This window comes from Podarcis pityusensis (assembly GCF_964106645.2).
Source record: "Podarcis pityusensis genome assembly, chromosome: 14".
NCBI classification, from domain to species: Eukaryota; Metazoa; Chordata; class Lepidosauria; order Squamata; family Lacertidae; genus Podarcis; species Podarcis pityusensis.
This window is the reverse complement of record NC_138039.1, coordinates 13,614,792-13,636,087: the sequence shown is the minus strand read 5'-3', so window position 1 is coordinate 13,636,087 and position 21,296 is coordinate 13,614,792. Positions and strand designations below refer to the sequence as shown.

The following is a 21,296-nucleotide window of genomic DNA, read 5'->3' as shown; positions in this document are numbered from 1 at the left end:
GTCCATTCATCACCCAAAGTTTACATGTTTAAAAGATTGTGTAAAAATGAGAAACATGCCTTTGATACTTGGCCTGTTGTTGCCTTTGATACTTGGCCTGTTGTTCCATGAGAGATTCACGTTTCAGCAATCAATCAAGCTTGCCTCTCAGCTCCACCCCTTCAGAGCAGCAGCAGGGAACCTGTGGCTCTCCAGATGTCTGCAGATGCCACCATCCCTGACAACCAGCTGTGCTCCCTGGGGCTGATGGGAGTTGGAGTCCATCCATGCAGTTCCCCGCCCCTGTCCCACTAACAAAAGTGTAAAGGAGCTGCTTCTTGGTGGATTAAAGTGCCCCCCCATAAGCTACATTTGACACGTTTGTGGGCTGGGAAGCAGGAAGAGAAGTTAAGACATTTAAACTTGGGAGGCACACAAGACACATGCACAGGTTGTTGTTCACAGAACAGAGGGAAATCCTCTGGGCACCTGCAGACTATCTGTTAATATTGCCACCCTCCACTTTTCTCAGTATGGCCAGAGTTCAGGCACAATGTGTTTTATGGGCGATGATGTTTCTTCATAGATTCTGTGTCAGCTCACAGTGAAGTTGCACCAAAGAATCCCAGCACATTAGTCCCACTCTGTGGAGGGTGGCTTTTAGGGCTGGATGTTATATCAATATATTGTCCAAAACCAATCCATATCGTGATATCGGCTGAAATAATTTTTGACCTGGCAATGTATGTTAGGGCTGGGCGATGTATGATCCAAAATGGGTTTGAAGTCCATATCGTTTCATCCGTTTCATAATTTTGACCTTGCAATATATCACGAATCATGGTGTATGTGTGTGCTATGCAAAAATCACAATGTGGAAAAAACCGTGAAGCCAGCCAATGCCTCTACAAAGCTCCCACATTTCAGACATCATTATATATCAGTATATTGCAATGTTTAGTGGGCGATATATCACAATGTTGATATATCACGCAGCCCGTGGCCTTGCTCACATACTGGCACAAAGAAGGGCAATGAGAACACGCCATATTGCATGGAGCTACTATTTCTTCTGGGAATCGTAGGGTGGTAGATGCACTCGACAGGACAGCTTAATTTGCGAGCGCTCACTAGATAAAGCCAAGGATGGGGAATCTGTGGACCTGCAAATGCTGTGGGCTAGCTTATCTTCCATCCTCTCAGACCATTGGCCCATCCGATCCCTGCTCCTGACTCACACAAGCAAGCAACTCTTAGTTATGGAGAAGAAGATTTGAAGCAATCTAGGCAAATGTTTTTTATTTCTGGAAGCCTGCCCTTATTAGTGGTGGCTACATGAGGTTCTCTCTCTTGCTGGCATGTTATCTCAGGAGGCTTAAAGAGCTTAAAGCAGGGGTCAGCAAACTTTTTCAGCAGGGGGCCGGTCCACTGTCCCTCAGACCTTGTGGGGGGCTGGACTATATTTTGGAAAGAAAAAAAAATGAACAAATTCCTATGCCCCACAAATAACCCAGAGATGCATTTTAAATAAAAGCACACACTCTACTCATGTAAAAACACCAGGCAGGCCCCACAAATAACCCAGAGATGCATTTTAAATAAAATGGCATATTCTACTCATGTAAAAACATGGTGATTCCTGGACTGTACACGGACCGGATTTAGAAGGCGATTGGGCTAGATCCAGCCCCCGGGCCTTAGTTTCCCTACTCATGGCTTAAAGTGTTGGTGGAAGGTAAATTAGATCATGCGATGGAGCCTCTAGGATGAAACAGTGGGGGGTGGGGGGGTAGCACAGGTGGGCAAGGGGAGATTCTCACCTCTTAGCACTTGTGGCACATTATGTGGAAGCAGGACTTGTTGCCTGACAAGAGGGAGGGATGTTCCAAGCCTCCCCCACTCCCAAACCTCTTTAGAACTGGCTGCTGACTAAAATAGGTCTTCCCAGAACCTCTGCAGACAAGAGACTCTCAAAGGCACAGAGTTACTGCCATTCATTATGTGTTTAATAACCAAGGCTTCATCCAAAAGCCTCTGTGGGCCAAACCTTCAAGCAGGTGGCTAAATACTTTGCAAGGTCAAGCGAGAGGGTGCAGGGCCCTCGGGAATGAATTAACACACCAAGACAAAAGGCACCCCCCCCAAAAAAAAATTTAGGCACACAGTTTCCTTTGTAATAAATAAATAACAACAACAATAACAATAATAATAATAATAAAGAGGATATTGAATGGAACACACATGCAGCCTGAAGGATGAATTTCCTTGTCTGGACTCAAGAGCAGGGGTCTGAGGAGTTGGCAGCCACTAAAACCAGCTTTCCCGTAAAAACAGCACTCCTGGTAGCGTTTGCACAATTTTAAAAAGGTGTTTTAATGCAGTCAATATTCATCAACAAACAAATGGATGTCAATTCCTGCTCCTGACAGGCGAGAGAGGGTGTGAATTTAAAGTATTTTTATTTTATTTTTCTTATCCAGCTCGGGATTGTTGGCAATTTCAGATCTAGAAGAATTTGTCTTGATGGAATTACTAATTGGGATAATTCAAGTGCACCCATGCAAACTTCCTTAGGAAAGGGGAAAGGGGGGGGGGATACTAGAGAAAGAAAGGTGTGTGTGTGTGACTTTGAAGTGATTCTCTTGCATGAAGAGCTGTAGCGGTGCAGGAAGTGAGCTAGACTGCTTCTGCACATTGCATGGTTACAGGGCAACTGCAAAGGGGGGGGGGGTCTTCAATGCCCCTGCCCAACCTACCACACAATCGGCTTTCCCATTCATCACAAGCTACAGACAATGGGATGTTTCGGTAGATGGATTACTTTTAAAAACAAAGCTCAAGTGAGTCTGTTACTCGTTAAGCCAGGCTTCGTCAACCTGCTGTCCTCTGCATGCTGGACCATAACTCCCACATGGGATTTGTAGTCCTACAAGATCTGGAGGATACAAAGTTGGGGAAAGGGTGCATTAAGTATGTTTAAAGGGGGGGGGGATAAAACCTACTTTTGTGAGCCTTCACTGAGTGACTGGATATTTTATAGATTTATTTAAAAAAAAGACAGCCATATGGAGGCGAGGCTCACTTCAGGTGAAAGCCTCAGCAACTATTCCTTTCCCCAAGTTTTAAAAATGTTAACATTGTTTTTGAAAAATCCAGTTAACAACATAATCCGGCCAGTGTTAAGGAAACTCCCTTTTTTTGGTTATGACAGTTGAAAGCGAGCAAATCATCCCTAATACAGGTGAAATTTAAAAGAAATCCACCCCAAAATAATAGGCCTACCGTGTCACTGCTAAATATTATTCCAAAACAGGGTTCCCTCCACTCTGGTTAATTCTGGGCCTTTTCGACAGCAGCAGATGAAACAGAAATCCAAGCTTTTGCTACCTCTGAATTTCTATGTGAGCCAAAGGAACATCTGCCGAACTACCTGGCCAGGCTGCAGCTAATAAAGACACAGGAAGGCCCCAGGAGAAATCGTATTCAGCTGGAGCTCATTTCTTTGAGCAGAGAAGAAATGACCACTACTCTGATTTCAAAGCCAAAGGCTTGTTTGTAATTGCTGTTGTTTTAAAACACACCCTCTTATACAGATAGTTACCAGCCAAACAGGGTTGACACTTTTATCCAAGAGTCAAATATATAAAATTAAAGCAGAGTTTTTATTCAAGTTGTGTGTGTGTGTGTGTTTTTTTTTATTATTTCCTTGGAGGGTAAACATTCGCCACTTCTCTCGAGGTTCATGCTCCTGAAAGAAGAAGAACCACCACCTTTGGCTTTTCAGTCAAGCAAAAGTGCTTTTGCACGGCCGTGAAAATACAATCCCTTGGGGATTTGGGGAGCGGGCGGGTAGAGGAGTGACTACAACCTTATAACCGAGCTAGCAAAGCTCTTACACCCTTTACGCACAGCGAGGGATGGCCAGGTTGCAGCCGGAAAGTGGCAAGACCTATCGTTCACACAAGTAGCCCACATGAGAGGAGAATCCCATCACTTAATGCTATTGGAAAAGGGCTTGCATTAGCACCATCCCTGAAAGGCTGCCTAGTTTGGGCGTGGGGAACCTTTAGTGCTCCAGATATTGCTAAAATACAGCTCCCATCATCCCTGGCTGTGCTAGAGTTGCAGTTAAACAATATCTAGAGGGCCAAAGGTTCCCCACTCCTGGCTTAGTTTTCACCCCCTTATAGTACATGCTTGGCATCTGTGAACAGAGCTTATGTGCAAAGCTGCCCCAAATTATGGCAGACTTCGGGGGTGGAGGTGGCGGAGAGTGGAAGGCAAGAAGTAAAAAAACAACAGCCCTCTCTACCAAACCATGTACTGCTCCCTCTTGCCTCGGAACCAAGGGTTCAAAAAAGGTTATTACTGAATTCTCAGCTGACTGGCAGGTACAGAATACTCTTTCAGACAAAAGTAAGCTTTTTTCCTCGCCCATAAAAACCAGGAGCCAAATTAAAGGAAGCTAGCCATGCTACAAAAAAAAAGGAAACGATGCTGCTTTCATTGGCTTTCAGAATCTTTTTTACCTGGGAATTAAATGCATTTGTAGTTAACAGTTAACACTGTTAATTCATCATGGTATGAATCTTAAAATTATCACAACCTTTTTTTAAAAAAAATCAACAATGTAAACAGCACTACACACAGTATAGACCTGCTCTGAAATATATACACACACATATATATACACACACATATATATATGTATGTATATTTGCAGAACTTCAATCTGGCACTGTATAATTTAGCGATGTTAATTTAACCTCACAAAAAGTTTTTTTTTAAAGTTGTGCAACCAACATCAATCTGCAACGTTTTTTGTTTGTTTTTTGAAAAAGAGAAAAAGAAACCATTTAACTTGCAGCCAGGGGGTCTCAAATATTTCAGGGGGCAGGGGGAAGAAGAAACGTGAAGAACCCAAAATTCAAAAGAAAGTGCCTAAAATATGGATACAGCATTTTAGAGCCCTTTCAAAAATACAAGGCAGAGAAAGGTGTAAAGTAGAAAAATCTGGAGCGTCTGTAAATTCCAGAGGAGTCCGGAGCTTATGGGTAATGAAAGGTTAACAGGTTACGGCTGTTTTCGCTGTGTTAAATGGCACTAAGTATGGTGGTCTATACACAGGCTTGCTGTCTGTGAAGCTGCAACGCATTTGGTGTTCTCCTCCTTCTTCCGCCTCTCCATTTCCCATTCCACAAAGGTATCAAAGAGACTGGGCCAGGCCTCATCTTCACTGTAATTGCTGAGGTCCGGCCCAATGACCTGAGTAAAATTTAGGAACATGTTCCACGTGTCCCGGGAGATTCCCTTAATTCCTGAGGGGTTCTCATTCAAGAAGTGTAACCACTGGTCCAATATCGGGGGCTTGTTTTGAGTGAAGACTAGTTTCCAAAGGGCAATGGCTATTTCCCGATGCAGCGACCTCTGTCCCTCCTCAGAGTCCAGGCCAAACTGAAAGGTAAAACGGTAGAGATCCTTGAACTTATCTTCTTGTTTGGCTTCGTTTAAGAGGCTGGGGAACCGGGCACATATCCCATCGATGCTGTCTGCGTTTATTGCTTTGCAGCCCTCAAAGAACTCCGTCCTAGTCAAGGGGAAAAGAAGCCAGTTAGATCACCTCCTTTTCTTCAGCATCACACGCAAAAACCTCAGGGCTAGTAGTCACAGCGGCTACATGCAACTTCCTGGATCAGGGGTGAGAACCCCCAAACCAGCACTCAGAGGGATGAGTTGGGGGGGGGGTCAAGTGGCAAGTAGAACTGCTTCTGCTGACAAAATGATCTGAAGAGTTTTGCATTCCTCCCTTTGATCCCAATTAATTTGTGTTGGGAAAGGGGGAATCATAAAATGGTACCGGAAAGAAATGCCGGTTCAAACATTCTGTGAAAACATATGCACCACTGAGCATCATGCTACCCCTGAAGGAATTTAAACCCCCTCAGTCCTGCCTGTTGCACTTATTTCCATTCACACAGTTTTACACTGTATGCGAACATGCAAAGACATGATTCCCTCCCCATCACAATCTGAAGCCTAGTGGATCAGTCCAGCTTATTTATTGGATCAGCCCAGCTTATTTATTTATTTGATTCCTTTTATGAATCAAATAATTTTTATTTGATTCCTTTTATGAATCAAGGGACACGGGTGGCGCTGTGGGTTAAACCACAGAGCCTAGGGCTTGCCGATCAGAAGGTCGGTGGTTTGAATCCCCGCGACGGGGTGAGCTCCCGTTGCTCGGTCCCTGTTCCTGCCAACCTACCAGTTCGAAAGCACGTCAAAGTGCAAGTAGATAAATAGGTACCGCTCCGGTGGGAAGGTAAACGGCGTTTCCGTGCGCTGCTCTGGTTCGCCAGAAGCGGCTTAGTCATGCTGGCCACATGACCTGGAAGCTGTACCCCGGCTCCTTCGGCCAATAAAGCGAGATGAGCACCGCAACCCCAGAGTCGGCCACAACTGGACCTAATGGTCAGGGGTCCCTTTACCTTTACCTTTTTATGAATCACTGCCTTTATAATATATTAAGTGATTTACAGTTAAAACATCAGCAGTGAAAACAATTCCATACTAAAACACACACACACACACAGCGAATTCCACACACACACACACAATTAAAAACACATACATAAGGCTGTTCCCAAAGGTCCACTCAGTCAAGCATCCTGCTTCCCAAAGCGGGCAGCCGGATGACTCCAGGAAGCCCACACGCAGAGATAGAAGGCAAACAACCTTCTCCTGCTGTTAACTAATCTTGGACTTATGCTCATGCACTAAAAGGTGCTTGAAGCACCAAAGATCTGTAGCTCAGTTCACAGACTTACCTGGGTTACCATGACAGTCCTCGTGGGCTAGGTCAATGGGTGAGCTGCACCCCCCTCCACAATACTTCAGCCCTGTATACCTGAAGGAGCGTCTCTGCCCCCATTGTGCAGCCTGGGCACCAAGGTCCAGCTCCAAGGGCCTTCTGGTGGTTCCCTCATTGCAAGAAGTTATAGGGAACCTGGCAGAGGGCCTTCTTGTATTGGCACCCTCCAACCAGATGTCAGAGATAGACAGACAACTTTCCATAGGCATCTGAAGGCAGCCCTGTACAGGGAAGCTTTTAATGTCTGATGCTTTGTTGTGTTCTTTTATATTCTGTTGGAAGCTGCCATAATAATAACAACAACAACAACCTAACAGGTGAGAGTGGGACTCCACTTGGAGGGACCAGTCGCAAGTCTTCAAAAAGGTGAGAAAAACAACTCATTTGCACATACTTTTTTCCAAAAAGAGAAGAATCTGAGAATCATGATTTTTACAACAGCAGGTTTAAATTTTCAAAAACATTTTTTTGTAATCCAACTATTTATAAAACCTGAAACCATCACCTGAAGAGGCATCCTCTAATGTATAAAAAAGGGGGTGCCTCTTCTAAAAATGACGCAGTGTGCATCACCTAAAAGACATGGGGAGTATGGTTTCTGTTAGAATCGTTTTCTCTTATATACAGCTTATGTAGATTCACAATCAATCAGCAAGTTGGCAATCCACCAATATTTATGTAAGTCAGGAAATAGTCTTTGAGCAGGTCACAGCTGCAGGAACTCACCTTGTGAATTTGCACATGGTAGCTGCCTGGAACTTCCATGCCAGGACGAGGACTTTGAATTCAGTTGGGTCGACACAGAGGTCGTTGCAAAAATGCTCCATGCCTTCCTCCAATATGGCGTCTTCTCGCTCGTCCTTGTATCTCCTAAATAATTCCTCAGTCCTGTGGAGGGACGATTCCTCCGTGCCAGAAACTGGCTCTTTCTTCGCATCCCCGGAAGAAGAAGGAGGATGACTAGACTCTACAGAGGCTTCCATCTTCTTTGTCCCATTAACCAGGATGTCCCCAGAGGATTTCCCACCGACGGGGCAGTGTTCCTCCTTGTGAATCGTGCTCCGCTTGCCGTGAGCCTTGCCGCTCGATTCTCGGTCGCCATTTTTGCTGCCAAGAGTGGAAGAAGGATTCTTGCACTTGGTGACGCACTGGCCCATGGTGTCCCACGCCCAGCGGTTAGAGCGGCCCCCTTGCTATCGCACGCCCACGCCGCCGCTGCTTGGTGGGTCTCAGCATGCCATCATTGACGGTGGAGCAACCTAGGGGGAAGAGGGTGGGGAAATTGTTTAGAACAGGGGTGCCAACATGAATAAAATATTGGGGTGTTTGTGTAAGCCCCGCCCTGCATAATTGATCACATGACGCAGTACACACACACCATTTGAATGGCAATGCCCATCAACTTGGGGGGAGGCAGCCTCCTCAGATATTTTATTGGGGGGCCAAAGATCCCACAGTCTCTAGGAGTTGGCTCCTATGGTTTAGAAATAACAATAAAATAATGAACATGGTGGTGATACAATGACTACTGTAATCAACACAAGATCTAAACCACTGAGCCTTTTAGGTTTGCCATTCGGAAGGTCGGCGGTTTGAATCTGACCGATGAAGGTGAGCTCCCATTGCTCTGTCTCAGCTCCTGCCAACCTAGCAGTTCGAAAGCATGCCAGTGCAAGTAGATAAATAGATACCGCAGTGGCAGAAAGGTAAACAGCATTTCAATGTGCTCTGGTTTCCATCACAGTGTCCTGTTGCACCAGAAGCGGTTTAGTCATGCTGGCCACATGACCCAGAGAGCTTTCTGTGGATAAATGCTGGCTCCCTCGGACTGAAAGTGAGATAAGCGCCGCAACCCCACAGTTGCCTTTGACTGGACTTAACCGTCCAGGGGTCCTTTACCTTTGCATGTATGCATCACAGTTGGTGCCACCTTCCAAGCAAGAGAATGGAGGAAATTACCTAAGATACCGCTGCCATCTGTAGTTCATAGAAATACTTAAATTGAAAGCAACTAACTTTAAAAAAGGTGTGTTGCCCAATTAATGAAAGATGCACTTATAGTCAGTTGAATATATAGTCAGTTGCCCAAAATACCTGGAGAAGGATTTTGGGGAGCACTGGAGAGGACAGAACTGGGCTAAACAGTCCCATCCAATATATGACCTCATCCTTTGTTCCCACTTTGGATACTCTGGCTAAACTCTTATGTCATCCACAGTCTCAAGATTGCAGTCTCTGAAGGATTCTTGTGCACCCTCCCAGTTGTGAAATGCAGGCTTGCAGAAGTGCAAAATGTGTTTGGCCGGGCTTGCCCTGACAGCACAGGAAGTGGCCGTTTCTGGGGCAGTACTTTGCATGTGAGCCCTGCTGAAGCTCTCAAGGCAAGGATTCTGGTGCAGCCTGCAAATTGAAGACAACCTAGTGTAGCCTAGTGGCTAGGTCACTGAGCGATGGATGGGGAAATAGTTAGCTCGGATCTTTCCTCTGCCATGAACTCATCTGGTGATTTTTAGTCTAAGACCCTTTTCCCCCAACCTATTTTTATAAGGCCATTATAGGGTTGCAATCAGATCGTATATGCAAAGAAGTCTAGAAATCAGAGTTGTCACAAGTAGCCAATTTCAGCCGTTGACTGAATCAATGAAAACAAAGATATTCTCCAGGTGTTTGGGGCAACTGGCTGATGACACTTCATCTGGAGGTCACCAGGCTGGCAAATCCTGGCCAACTTTGGTACAAGATCTCAGGGAAATAATATCATTGCACAAGGCCCTTACTAATCAGCTTAGGTCCAGGATATCACAAGGACTGCCTGATCCCTTATATTGCCACCTGATCACCAAAATATTTGAAGGGAGTCTCCATTGGTGATCAGCCATAGTTCAGAGGTGCATCTTGTGATTTACCAGAAGCCATGCATTCAGTGCATGTGATCCCAAGCCAGTAGAACTCCCTCCCAGCTGAGATCAGGTAGGCACGTCCTCCTTGCTGAACCTGCATGGTTTATGGCTATGTACAGTGCTAAGAAATGCTAATGATTAAGAGGTGTAGAAATGGCTTAAATTAAAGAATTAAATGAACAACTTCCTGCCAACTGCTGCTTTTAATGATAGATGCCAGGGATTGAACATGGGACCCCTGACCTATGGTCTTTTCCCCAAGGTGAAGCTGAATGTCCCCCCGCAGCCCTGAGAGGGCTCATCTAGCGTCCTGGTGTGCCCCCATTAAGACTAGCATTGTTGCTTTATCGAAGCCCTTTTAAACAGCATGCTTCTGCAATGCTGTGATCAAGGTTGTTGGTTCGCAAATTCTATGTGATTCTGCTTGCCTCTCGAGGAGGCAGGACAGGTAGCATGAGAGACATCATCACATTATTGTGCAATAAAAATTGCTTACACAAACACCCCTTGTGCTAGCTCAATATGCTTCAAATCTGCCAGGAAAAAAACCACACACGTGGATTCAGCACAGTCTCCACATTTATTGTGGGCGTACCTAAATGACCCCCCACCGCCCCAGGTCTCTCCATTTGGAAGCACCCTTTAAACTGTGTGACGCCACATTTCCTCACCTCTGCACCTAGAAAGCAGCTGTGGCTTCTCCCAGTGGCCGACTGGCAAGAGGTAATCAAAGGAAATTCCTAAAATTCTTACTGTAACACAGGGTTACAAAGAGGTCGATTCATGCGCTGAATTTGCCGAGACAGATGACTCTGACCCAGAATCTTTTTCAGGAAGCTATTTAAAAACCATAAATGCATTTTAATAGCTAAGCATCCAAGGAGCTTTACGATACCCACAGTTTGCATCGAGCTACTGCCAAGTTTGGATTCCTGGCTCCATTTGCTGCACTTTCTACCAGTCTCCAAGTTTGGATTTTACAGTGGAAATCTAAAGGCCCGCATCCTCCCCACCAAAAAACCCCGTGCTGGAGCAATGTGCCTGGGGAAAGGGGGGTGGGGATAGAGTATAAGAAGTGAAACTGCAGCAATATAAAAAGGCTATGATGGCGACAGAACGACTTGCCTTCTGTGGGATAAATCAGAGGACTGCATGTTGCCCACCCTGATCCAGTCCCATAAAAAGTGCTAAGTTATCATTAAAAAGGACATGGAGTATTGAGCCTGGCTGGGATAGCAGATGGTTCTAATCATGGCTCAAAGCTAGACTAAAGTGTGTTCTGTGCAGAGCTGTCTTTAAGGGCTCTTGGAAGCACAGCAGCCCGCCTCATAGGGACATTGTCCCAGTGGGCCAGGTAATGCACATCGCTGCTCTCTTCCAACTGGAGTGAGTGCTCAAACCTGGTTTTATCTTGGAGGCTGCCAGCTCCTCTACACCATCTTTACAAAACTTTCAGCTCTGCCAGGGCAGCCTCCCTGGCACACTCCATGAATACGCCAAATTTATGTAACAAGAGAATGAAAAAGTTATCTGCCTTTCCAGGGGCAGATATGCTAACGATGCAAGTTTTTGTCATAAAAAGGGCAGCAAATACTTTCAGGTTTAAGGCAGATCTCTGATGAATACAGTTTTTAAAAGCAAGCACTCATAAATCATCCATACTTTATGGGGAGAGATGGGTGGATTTTGAGGAAAGTAATTTGGAAGCGATGTTTCACTGAACAACATTGAGCCCAATGCTGGTTAACAGCATTGTTATAATCTGACTTTGAGGGTGCTCAGACCTCCCGAGTTTGTACGGATATATTTTTCATTCGAAAAAGAATTTTCGAGGTAGGTTTCTCAGGGAAATGTACTTGCCAGCCAATTCCAAGCATTTCCCCACTTGGTTCAGTTCATTAAAGGGAAATCAATACTTTCAACAGTACTTTCAAGATCGAACTTTTGCTGCTCTTAGAAAAGCTTTCATGGTCCTTCATTTCCAAACAATGCCTTCTGCCTATTTGGAGGGAAAGTATAAAAGGATTCCCTATGCACAGCGGATGTGTGTTTGCGGTACCCGGTCGGTAATCACACAGTCCAAAGTTGGCGTTAATGATATCCCACCCTTCACAAAGGTATTTCAGGAGCAGTTGACGATGTTTCCACTTCCATCTTGCTTTAAAACATTTAACATTGTTAGTCACCGTAATTAACATATCATTTTACTGATTAACTGCATTCTTCTGAGATCCGGAGAAAACTTGTCTGAAGTTTGATGCTGCTTGATGCTTTCAAGATTCCCCTCTCTAGATAAAGACACACACAGACACACACTCAACACTTTGTATTAGAACAGAGCTTTCCAAACTGTGTGTCGTGACACGGTAGTGTGTTGGCTGCAATGTGTAGGTGTGTCGTGTGAACGCTCCCCGCACTCTTCCCGGGGCTGGAAAGGGGTTAGTTTAGCCTCTGGTTTGCTAGCAAAACTGAATTACTGTGTCACGCGAAATGATGCATGTCCAAAACACGTGTCACAAACATGTAACGTTTGGAAAGCTCTGTATTAGAACTTTCAGGTGTTCAGAGCAATCTAGTTTTCATCCTTATAACATTTTTTTTCAGCCCATGGTCTGTATCCTCAGAGGCCTCCTTCCTGAGGCTGCATGTCAATAGTGGGCAGAGCCAAGATGCACGGGGTGTGGGGATTGAGAAGAACAAAGTGCAACTTGCCTCAGGGCAAGATTTGAACCAGGGACCTTTTGATCCATAGCTCAGTATTAGTTAGCTGTTCTATGAAAGTAACTTATAATGACTGGCGACAGGCACCACCATTGTTATTCAGCAGTAGTGTATCTCAGTCTCTGGATGGTGGTGGCTGTTTTTTTTATCTCAAGTCTCTTCTAAATTTATGCTGCCTCCTTTCCAACCCAGCCCTGTTGAGAAGAGGCCCTCAAACTCACCAACCTGGCCCAAGGTTCAGTCCCAGAGGATGAAACATCCTGGCATATAGCTGCCTGCTGTTGCAGCACATGTGCAAAAATCAGCAGACAGTGGCTGTAATCTGAGAAGGCCTAGGATGAAGATACCAGAGCCACTGCCTCCCTTATGCACCTCTGTGATGCATGATCGGATCAGCATCCGAGGCCCTGCTCCATGTCCCTCCATCTTCTGAAATTCAACAGGTGGTATGAGAGACGGGGCCTTCTCGGCTTCTTGCAGAATGCCATTCCTAGGGAGGCCCACCTGGCCCCATCATGGTGTAGCCCTTCCACACCACACGTTGAAGACCTGCCTCCATAAGAGGGCTTTTAAAGATCAGGAAACTGAGACTGTTGGTGAATCGATAATGGTTGCTATGGGTTGTTGTTCTGTGGTTTGAAAATGTCAGTAGTGCATCTCCTTCAAACTTCTTCTGCTCACTGCCTGAAATCTCTTTTCTGATAGAAAGGCAGAATCAAGACAACACACACAAATCCCACAGCGGCAGCAGAAAGGGAATAGAACAAGACATCTCTGTTCTGGCTTTTTAAAAAGCTATACACACAGGGAAGCACCATTAGAACAAAGCAGTGGCTCTTCCCACAATAGGATGGGATGAGGCGGCCAGTGGGAGGTGGGATGGTTATGAAGAGCCTATTTTAGATGCATGACACGTTATCCTTAGCTGGCAGAACTGTGTGTGTATATGCACAGACACACACACACAAGAAGGAGAGAGAAATGATGCCAGAAGGCCCCAGCAATGCAAGAATTAGGTGTGTCCCATTACTATGCAGGGCATGAATGCAAACAAGAGCCAGTCAAGAGAGTTGGAAAGATGAAATCCGAGTGGATGTGACCCACTCCCAGCTGGCGATGAATTGGCAAAGGAAGATGACCAGTATGCATCAGCATGCTTCAAGATGGACAATTACTTCTTATTATTATCATCTCTTAAGTTGCTGTACCAAGCCAGCCATTCCTTGTCTCTATCGAGCCCTGAATCCAACAGCGTCAAATCTGCAACCAACTCACACCAGAGGCAAGCTGGGAAATATTTCTTGGCTGAAGGGGGATAGACTTTCAAAGTCTGCTCCAGAATTGGCTTCCTAGCAGGTAATCTGCAGGACAGCACCCAAATGACTTCAAGTGACTGAAGCCTAAACTTGTGTCTTACTTGCAAATGCAAATTCAGACAACTTCTCTCATGGCAGGACATATGGGGCAGGAGGGAAAAGGGCAATTGCCTAGCCCATTGGTCTTCCACTGGTGGGTTGGACCTCACTAGCGGGTCACAGCCTGATCCAAGGTGGGTTGCAACAGGAGTACTACCAACATGCAAATATATGACAAAAGGTTAGGACATGGGTTCCTATATGCACATTTGGATTAAAAGTGGGTACTGGGTCTGAAAAGGTTTAAGACTACTAACCTTACGAACCTGACCAAATGCAAAAAGGAAGCAGACACCAATTACAATTAAATGTTACTCACGCACAAAAAAACATTCCTACACTTATGCTCACAAAAGCTTTGCTGTCCCTTGTGGACAGAACTAAAAAGAACCTAAGGCTATATCCAATTCTGTTAGAGTAGACCCACTGAAATTAATGGACCTTCATTAGTCATGCCCATTTATTTCAACCTGCCTATTCTAAGTAGGACAAGCATATTGCACTTTTAATTTTTATAGGCAGAGTAGAGAACCACAATTTGTTGGAATAGATTTTCAGTAGGGAAGAACAAGAGGCTAAGGGAGACTTGCCCAAGGCCATAAAATGAGTTCAGAGAGAGCGAGCGCATTTGCTTCTGACACCCACGTGAAGTTTGCTGTTTGAACAGCAAAGGCTCCTGCAAAACAGGTTACAGGATATTCTTCACCCTCCAGCTCTCTATAGGGCCAGCCCAAGGGTGTCTGCCAGCCAGATTACCAAAGTTCAACTGGAAACAGGAATTGCCCATTGAATTTCATTAAGACTGTCCACACTTTGGGCGAGGCATAAACCCTAGGTTCTCAGCTTTAAGTCTAACGTACTGTTTTACTCGGTTAGACCAGAACTCATTTACGCAGAGGAAAACTACCAAACAACACATTCAAAAAACCATCACTGACATAGAATCATAGAGTTGGAAGGGACCCAAGGGTCATCTAGTCCAACCCCCTGCAAGGCAGGAATCTTAGCTCAAGCATCCATGACAGATGGCCATCCAATCTCTGCTTTAAAAGCTCCAATGAAGGAGAGAGTCCACAACCTCCCAAGGGAGTCAAGGCTCAGATTAATTTTACGGGATCACATTTTTACACAGATCCCTTGAAAAAGCTAAGTGTGAGGGCTTTCTCTCTCTATATGTAGGGTGATGGTGATTAGCAGAGGGGGCGTGTGACCACAGGGAGTGGCACCCATCACACTCATTCAAAAGCCCAATGTGCGTACAGACCTATAAAAAGTTGGTGAAGGGAAAACGCACAAAGTCACACATGTTTGGGGGATGGGGAAGAGAGATGAGGGCTTGAGGAGGGTGAAACTTATTTTAATCCTTTAGCATTGTGTGTCATTAAACCCACAAACTAACCAGAAGCTCTGTGCAGATTTGCATAAAGCTCATTTCAAAGTAAGTGTTTATTGCCTGTGGCCACAGGCAACTGCACAAAAACAGTAAGATTAATTACATAGGCTCCCCCCCCCTTCCTCTCTCATAACACTGGAACTCGAGGACATCCAATAAAGCTGAATTCAGGAAAGGCAAGAGGAAGTACTTCTTCACATGGCGCAAAGCTAAACTATGGAATAAGCTCTCACAAGAGACAAAGATGGCCAGCTTGGATGGCTTTAAACCTGCCTTTAGCTGCAATTCTGAAGTGACCCTGCAGTGAACCCAAATACCAGGAGAATGCAAGGGGCACGATTCCAACACTGTCTGGGTTTCAAAAGGTGCTTCCATTTTCTGACACACACTTGGCTTTCTGCTTAAGTCTGATTATAGTTCCTCCTCCTTAAGAGGTCAATCAATCCTCTTAAAATCATCATCATCATCATCATCATCATCATCATCATCATCATGTTTTAATCAAGACTCCAGCTCCCCTGGTTGAAGGAACCAAACAATAGTAAGCTTACATTTGTCCCACCAGGGGTGGGACTCTGCGCAAGTTGGAGCCACAGCTCTTCCCCCCCATCTGTGCACTCCTAGTTGCAGGACGCTAGACAGAGAACCAAGGAGAGTTTGGCTGATGTGCTGTCCCCCCTTTGCATCCAAACACTTTCTTAAAATTCACAACTGAAAACAAGATTATAAGAGACAAAAGATTGTGTCTATGAAAAGCAGTAGGGACCATAGCTTAGTGGTAGAATATGTGCCTTTGCAAAAAGGCTTGATCCTGGTTACACCAGTTAAAGGATCTCAGCAGCAGGTGCTGGGAAAATCACTGGCCAGGACCCTGGAGAGCTACTGCCAGGCAGAACAGATAATTCTGAGCTAGATTGTCCGATAGTTTTGTGGATCATTCCTGTTCCCTTTCTTATAAATCAGGAGAGTGATACTCATTTTCCATCCAGCAGGCATTTGGCCTGTGTTGTTTATGGAGGTAAATAAGCCAGCCAGGATAGAATTATACAACCACAGATCATAGAATCGGAAAGTTGAAAGGCAGCTTCCAATATACCACATTTACTCGAGTCTAATGAGCACCTTTTTTTTTTTGCCAAATTATGCTGCAAAAAAATTGGGTGCGCATTAGATGGCGCATTAGACTCAAGTAAATAAGCATCTCGGCGTCAGATCCCGCTAGCCAGCAGTGAGGTGTGGGCTCCACCCCACCTGTCCATTGAGGGGTGTGTGGCTGTGCGCCCCTCAGTGGAGAGGTTTAAAGGACCCTGCACCTCACTGCCGGCTCACACCACCCTCCAGACACAAACAGCCTTCCAAAGACATCAGCTATAATATTGGCTCGCCAAAAGAGGGGCTGTCTTTTGCTAATGGCAGAGTGGTCCAGACTGTCTGAGAAGCACACTTGTCTGGTCTACAAGAGAGCAACCATAATGGAAGACTTACATGCTATCCTCAGAGGAACAGGAAGGCATTGCAGCAACGAGTCCGACTCTCCACCCACGCATCAGGGTCTCTCCATGGAACACTGTGAAAAACAGGGACATGGTTTAGAAATCTTGAAAGAAGGAAATTTAAATGGCTGCGGCACATACGAAGCTCAAGTCACCACCACAAAGCAAAATTCAAAGGTGGCAGCTTCATTTATGTGGCCATTGCTCATTGCAGATGGGTTAATTCATACCAGGGCATACATGAAAGCTAGCTGCTTCCAAGTACTCAGACACCAAGTTGCATAAAGCATTTTGGCCAAGATGTCATGCACAGAGGATTAGCAATTAGAATACCAATTAACATTTGATGCATTTAGGGAAGGGGGGAGGACATCTGTAGCTCTGCAGATGTTTCTGGACTGCCACTGTCATCATTGTTGACCACTGGCTATGCTGCCTGGGACTGACGGGAGCTGCAGTCCGGCAATATCTGTAGAGCTGTGGTTTCCCTCCCCTGATTCAGAGTATATAAACAAGGATTTACACAAGCAATGGGGAACCAGTCTCCATGCAGGGATGGGACCTGGGTGCATTCAGAAGGTGTGTCTCCAACAGTATCAAATCCATGAATGAGAATGCAAGTTGACTCAGGGCAGAAGTACACTGCAATGTATTTAATCAGTTTTATGTCTTGTTTAAGGGATTGGAGAGGGTCCTGAGAAGTCTGTTATTGATGCAGACACTTTCACTTCTACCTGTGAACATTTCAAGTTCACAGAGGCAGGAGAAGGTCTCAGCTGTATGCGTAGGAATCTCTAAAGGGTTCTTAGGTTGGCGGCAGGGTACCTTAGCCAATACTTTCCTCTGGGTGCCCTAACACCAGAGGTGAGGTAAGTTACAGTAAGAGAAGGGAGCCTTTTTTCAATGTGGCACCCAATCAGTAGCATTCACTCTCCAGTTTTCTTTTAAGCCATGGTATTATTCTAAAAACGATATTATGAGCCATCAAGCCTTAGAATTGCAACTTTCCCTGAAAGTTCCCCCAGTTTGGGGCACTAGTATGTGTCTTCCTCACGGACACATCGTGGAGCACTATTTAGGAAACCTGGATCTAAGGGCATCTATTATATTGTTTCTTCATATTGTAAATTGCTACAGAATCTAGTGATGATGAATGGTATATCAATACATAAGATGCAATTCCTATATTCAGGGTTTCCCCCCGGCTGGAATTCAGTTCTGGCACCTGTGTGTGCCATAGCCATTATAAGAGAACAAGGGGGGCATTCATGGGGAGCTCCAGCACCTCTTTTTCTCAAAAAATAGCACTGCCTATAATACTTTTTGGGGGGGGGGGACACGGGTGGCGCTGTGGTCTAAACCACTGAGCCTCTTGGGCTTGCTGATCAGAAGGTTGGCGGTTCGAATCCCCACGACGGGGTGAGCTCCTGTTGCTTGGTCCCAGCTCCTGCCAACCTAGCAGTTCGAAAGCACGCCAAAAATGCAAGTAGATAAATTGGTACCGCTCCAGCAGGAAGGTAAACGGCGTTTCCGTGCACTGCTCTGGTTTCGCCAGAAGTGGCTCAGTCATGCTGGCCACATGACCCGGAAAAACTGTCTACAGACAAACGCCGGCTCCCTCGGCCAGTAAAGCGAGATGAGCGCTGAAACTCCAGAGTCGTCTGCAACTGGACTTAACTGCCAGGGGTCCTTTACCTTTTTTTATAATACTTTTTAGTGCATTCAAGTCACCTCCGTTTGGCAATCCAGCAATCACACTTGCATGGTGAATGTCTGCTTTTCATCAGCGAGCTTAGAGTGAGCTCTTCCTTACAGTACTGACTGCCCAACATGGTGAGAGACAGCTCTGCTTTACAAGGCCAACATGGCAAAAAACATTTGGCAACTCACTTTTCACTCCCGTCAAGTTATGCATGAAAGCTTCCACGTCTGCTTGGCCAGAGACTGCAGCCCATTGCCACTTCAGTTCTGGAAAGCAGAAGGCTCCACAGACAAATCCAGCTTCCTCACAGATTTGAGCAGACCTCTTTTGTATGCCAAGGAAGGACAAAGTGATGTTCTCTTCCCCACCTAGGCTGGCTTGCAAACACACTGCAGCAAACCCAGGTGCCAAGCAATTGGAACATCTGTTGCAACAGACAACAGTGAACTCTCTCTTACTATTTTGGGTTCAGTTGTGTTGCAAATTGTTCTGTAATCGGGTTGCATGGTAGCCCTGACAACATTTGTCCATTAATAGCTGCCGACTGGAGGGGTGGCGGGGAAAGAAGTTGACATTTCCAAAAATATTTTTAGAGGGCGATATTTTTGGAGAGAGAGGTGCTTTTTCTGGGCTGGGTGCTTAGAGGGAAAAAAGACACACTTTTAAGCAGACCAAGACAAAAACAACCCTGCAGCACACACTTTATTAAAGGTGACTAGCTAGTTACAAGCCTAACATCAGCGATGAGCAGCATTACACAGGAAGTTGTTTGGTACAGAGTCAGGCCATTGTTCCACTGAGCTCAGAGCCTGCCTACATTGACTGGCAGCTCTCCAGGGTTTCAGACAAGGGTTCCCAGGCCTATTTAAAGATGCTGCGGGTTGAACCAGGGGTATTTGCATGCATAACATTCACTGAGCTGCAGCCTGTCCCCGAGAGCTTCCTTATCACCAGGACCAGCCAACCTTGTTGCCAAACTCTGCTTTTCATCTCTTGCCTCTCTCTTGTCACACCTCTCATTTCCTTCAAATCCTTACTCAATGCCCACATTTCCTGACACACCTTTGGCACGACTACAGAGTCCTCTGGACACTGCAGTAGCCAAGTGAAAGCATACATAAATGAAAGCCATACATGCTCTTCCCCAATCTGCGGGAATTTCTCTAAGAGCTCTAGCTCAACGGTAGAGCATTTGCCTTGCACACAGAAGCTCCTAGGTTCAATCCCCAACATCCCCAGGTAGTGGTTCCTGTCTGAAACCCTGGAGAGCCACGGCCAGTCAGTGTAGACAATACTGAGCTGGACAGACCAACGGTCTGATTTGGTATAAGGCAGCTTCCTATGTCTCCATTTCTTGGCTGTCTGTGCCAAATTTTAGATCATTAAATACTTGGAGAAGGGATTGTGTCTTATATTCTAAAGCAGCCTTCGTCCAACTTGGTGACCTCCAGATATTGTGGACTTCCAACTTCCACACAGGATGGAGCTCATGGGAGTTGTTTCCCTTCTATATTCATTTCTCTTCTGCTGTAGGGTCTGGGCTACATTGGAGAGGAGAAAAGTAAAGTAGAATCCCATGCTAGAAAGTGAAGGATGAAGTGACAATCATAGAATTGTAGAGTTGGAAGGGACCCTAAGGGCTCATCTAGTCCAGGCATGTCCAAAGTCTGTCTTGGGGGCCTAATCCAGCCTGCTGGTAGGTTTAATCTGGCCTCTGTGGCAGTTTATTTTTATTTCCTGGGGTAAAATCATAAAAAAACCTCAACAACTTCAATCCTAAAAAAAAGCGCAACAACTTTGGCCGGCCTCCATGGCCCTTCACTTCATCAAATCTGGCCCTCTTTGAAAAAGGTTTGGACACCACTGATTCTTTTTTCCCCCCTTTTTTTTATATATATATATAAATTTTTATTGGTTTTACAAAATTTTTAAAACAATACAAACATATAAAAAGACATACAAACACGTATAGTTTCATGACCTTTTTTTTCATAAACCTTCTTTCTCGGACTCCCCCATACCTCCCCTTTCTGCATCCCAATGTCCAAAATTTTCCAGCAACTTCTAAATAGTTCTGTCAAACATATGTCTTCTTAATCTTTCCTTCAGTCTAATCTTATATCGCTGTAACCCTTTCTTTCTCAAAACCTCGACATTCTAACATTCATCAAGTTTATAATAGTCCTTAAGATAGATTTTAAATTTCTTCCATTCTTCTTCCGCCGTCTCCTTCCCCTGGTCGCGGATTCTGCCAGTCATCTCAGCCAGTGTCATATAGTCCATCACTTTCATCTGCCATTCTTCCAGAGTGGGTAGGTCTTGTGTCTTCCAATACTTTGCGATGAGTATTCTTGCTGCTGTCGTAGCATACATAAAAAAGATTCTATCTTTCTTTGACACCAATTGGCCGACAATGCCCAAGAGCAAGGCTTCTGGTTTCTTCGGGAAAGTACATTTAAGTACCTTTTTCATTTCGTTATATATCATTTCCCAGAAAGCCTTAATCTTCGGGCACGTCCACCAAAGGTGATAGAAAGTACCTTCAGTTTCTTTACACTTCCAACACTTATTATCAGGCAAATGATAAATTTTTGCTAGCTTGACTGGGGTCATGTACCACCTATAGATCATTTTCATAATATTTTCCTTTAAGGCATTACATGCCGTAAATTTTATACCGGTGTTCCACAACCATTCCCAGTCAGCAAACATAATGTTATGACCAATGTCCTGTGCCCACTTAATCATAGCCGATTTAACTGTTTCATCTTGTGTATTCCATTTCAGCAGCAAATTATACATTCTTGATAAATTCTTGGTAT

At 45.1% G+C, this 21,296-nt stretch overlaps 1 protein-coding gene across 2 annotated transcripts in view; it reads right to left on the bottom strand.

Annotated features, from left to right (window-relative positions):
• Positions 1-2,327: 2,327 nt before the first annotated feature.
• Positions 2,328-21,296, bottom strand: part of DCUN1D3 (defective in cullin neddylation 1 domain containing 3) — a 37,821-nt gene continuing 18,852 nt past the window's right edge. For both annotated transcript variants that reach the window (XM_080981245.1, XM_080981246.1), the window contains exons 3-5: positions 16,765-16,846; positions 7,577-8,109; positions 2,328-5,566 (exon numbers count right to left, since the gene is read on the bottom strand). In XM_080981245.1, coding sequence (XP_080837371.1) covers positions 5,083-5,566; positions 7,577-8,007 — 915 coding nt within the window. In that variant the 5' untranslated portion in view covers positions 8,008-8,109; positions 16,765-16,846 and the 3' untranslated portion in view covers positions 2,328-5,082. The remainder of the gene's footprint in view (positions 5,567-7,576; positions 8,110-16,764; positions 16,847-21,296) is intronic.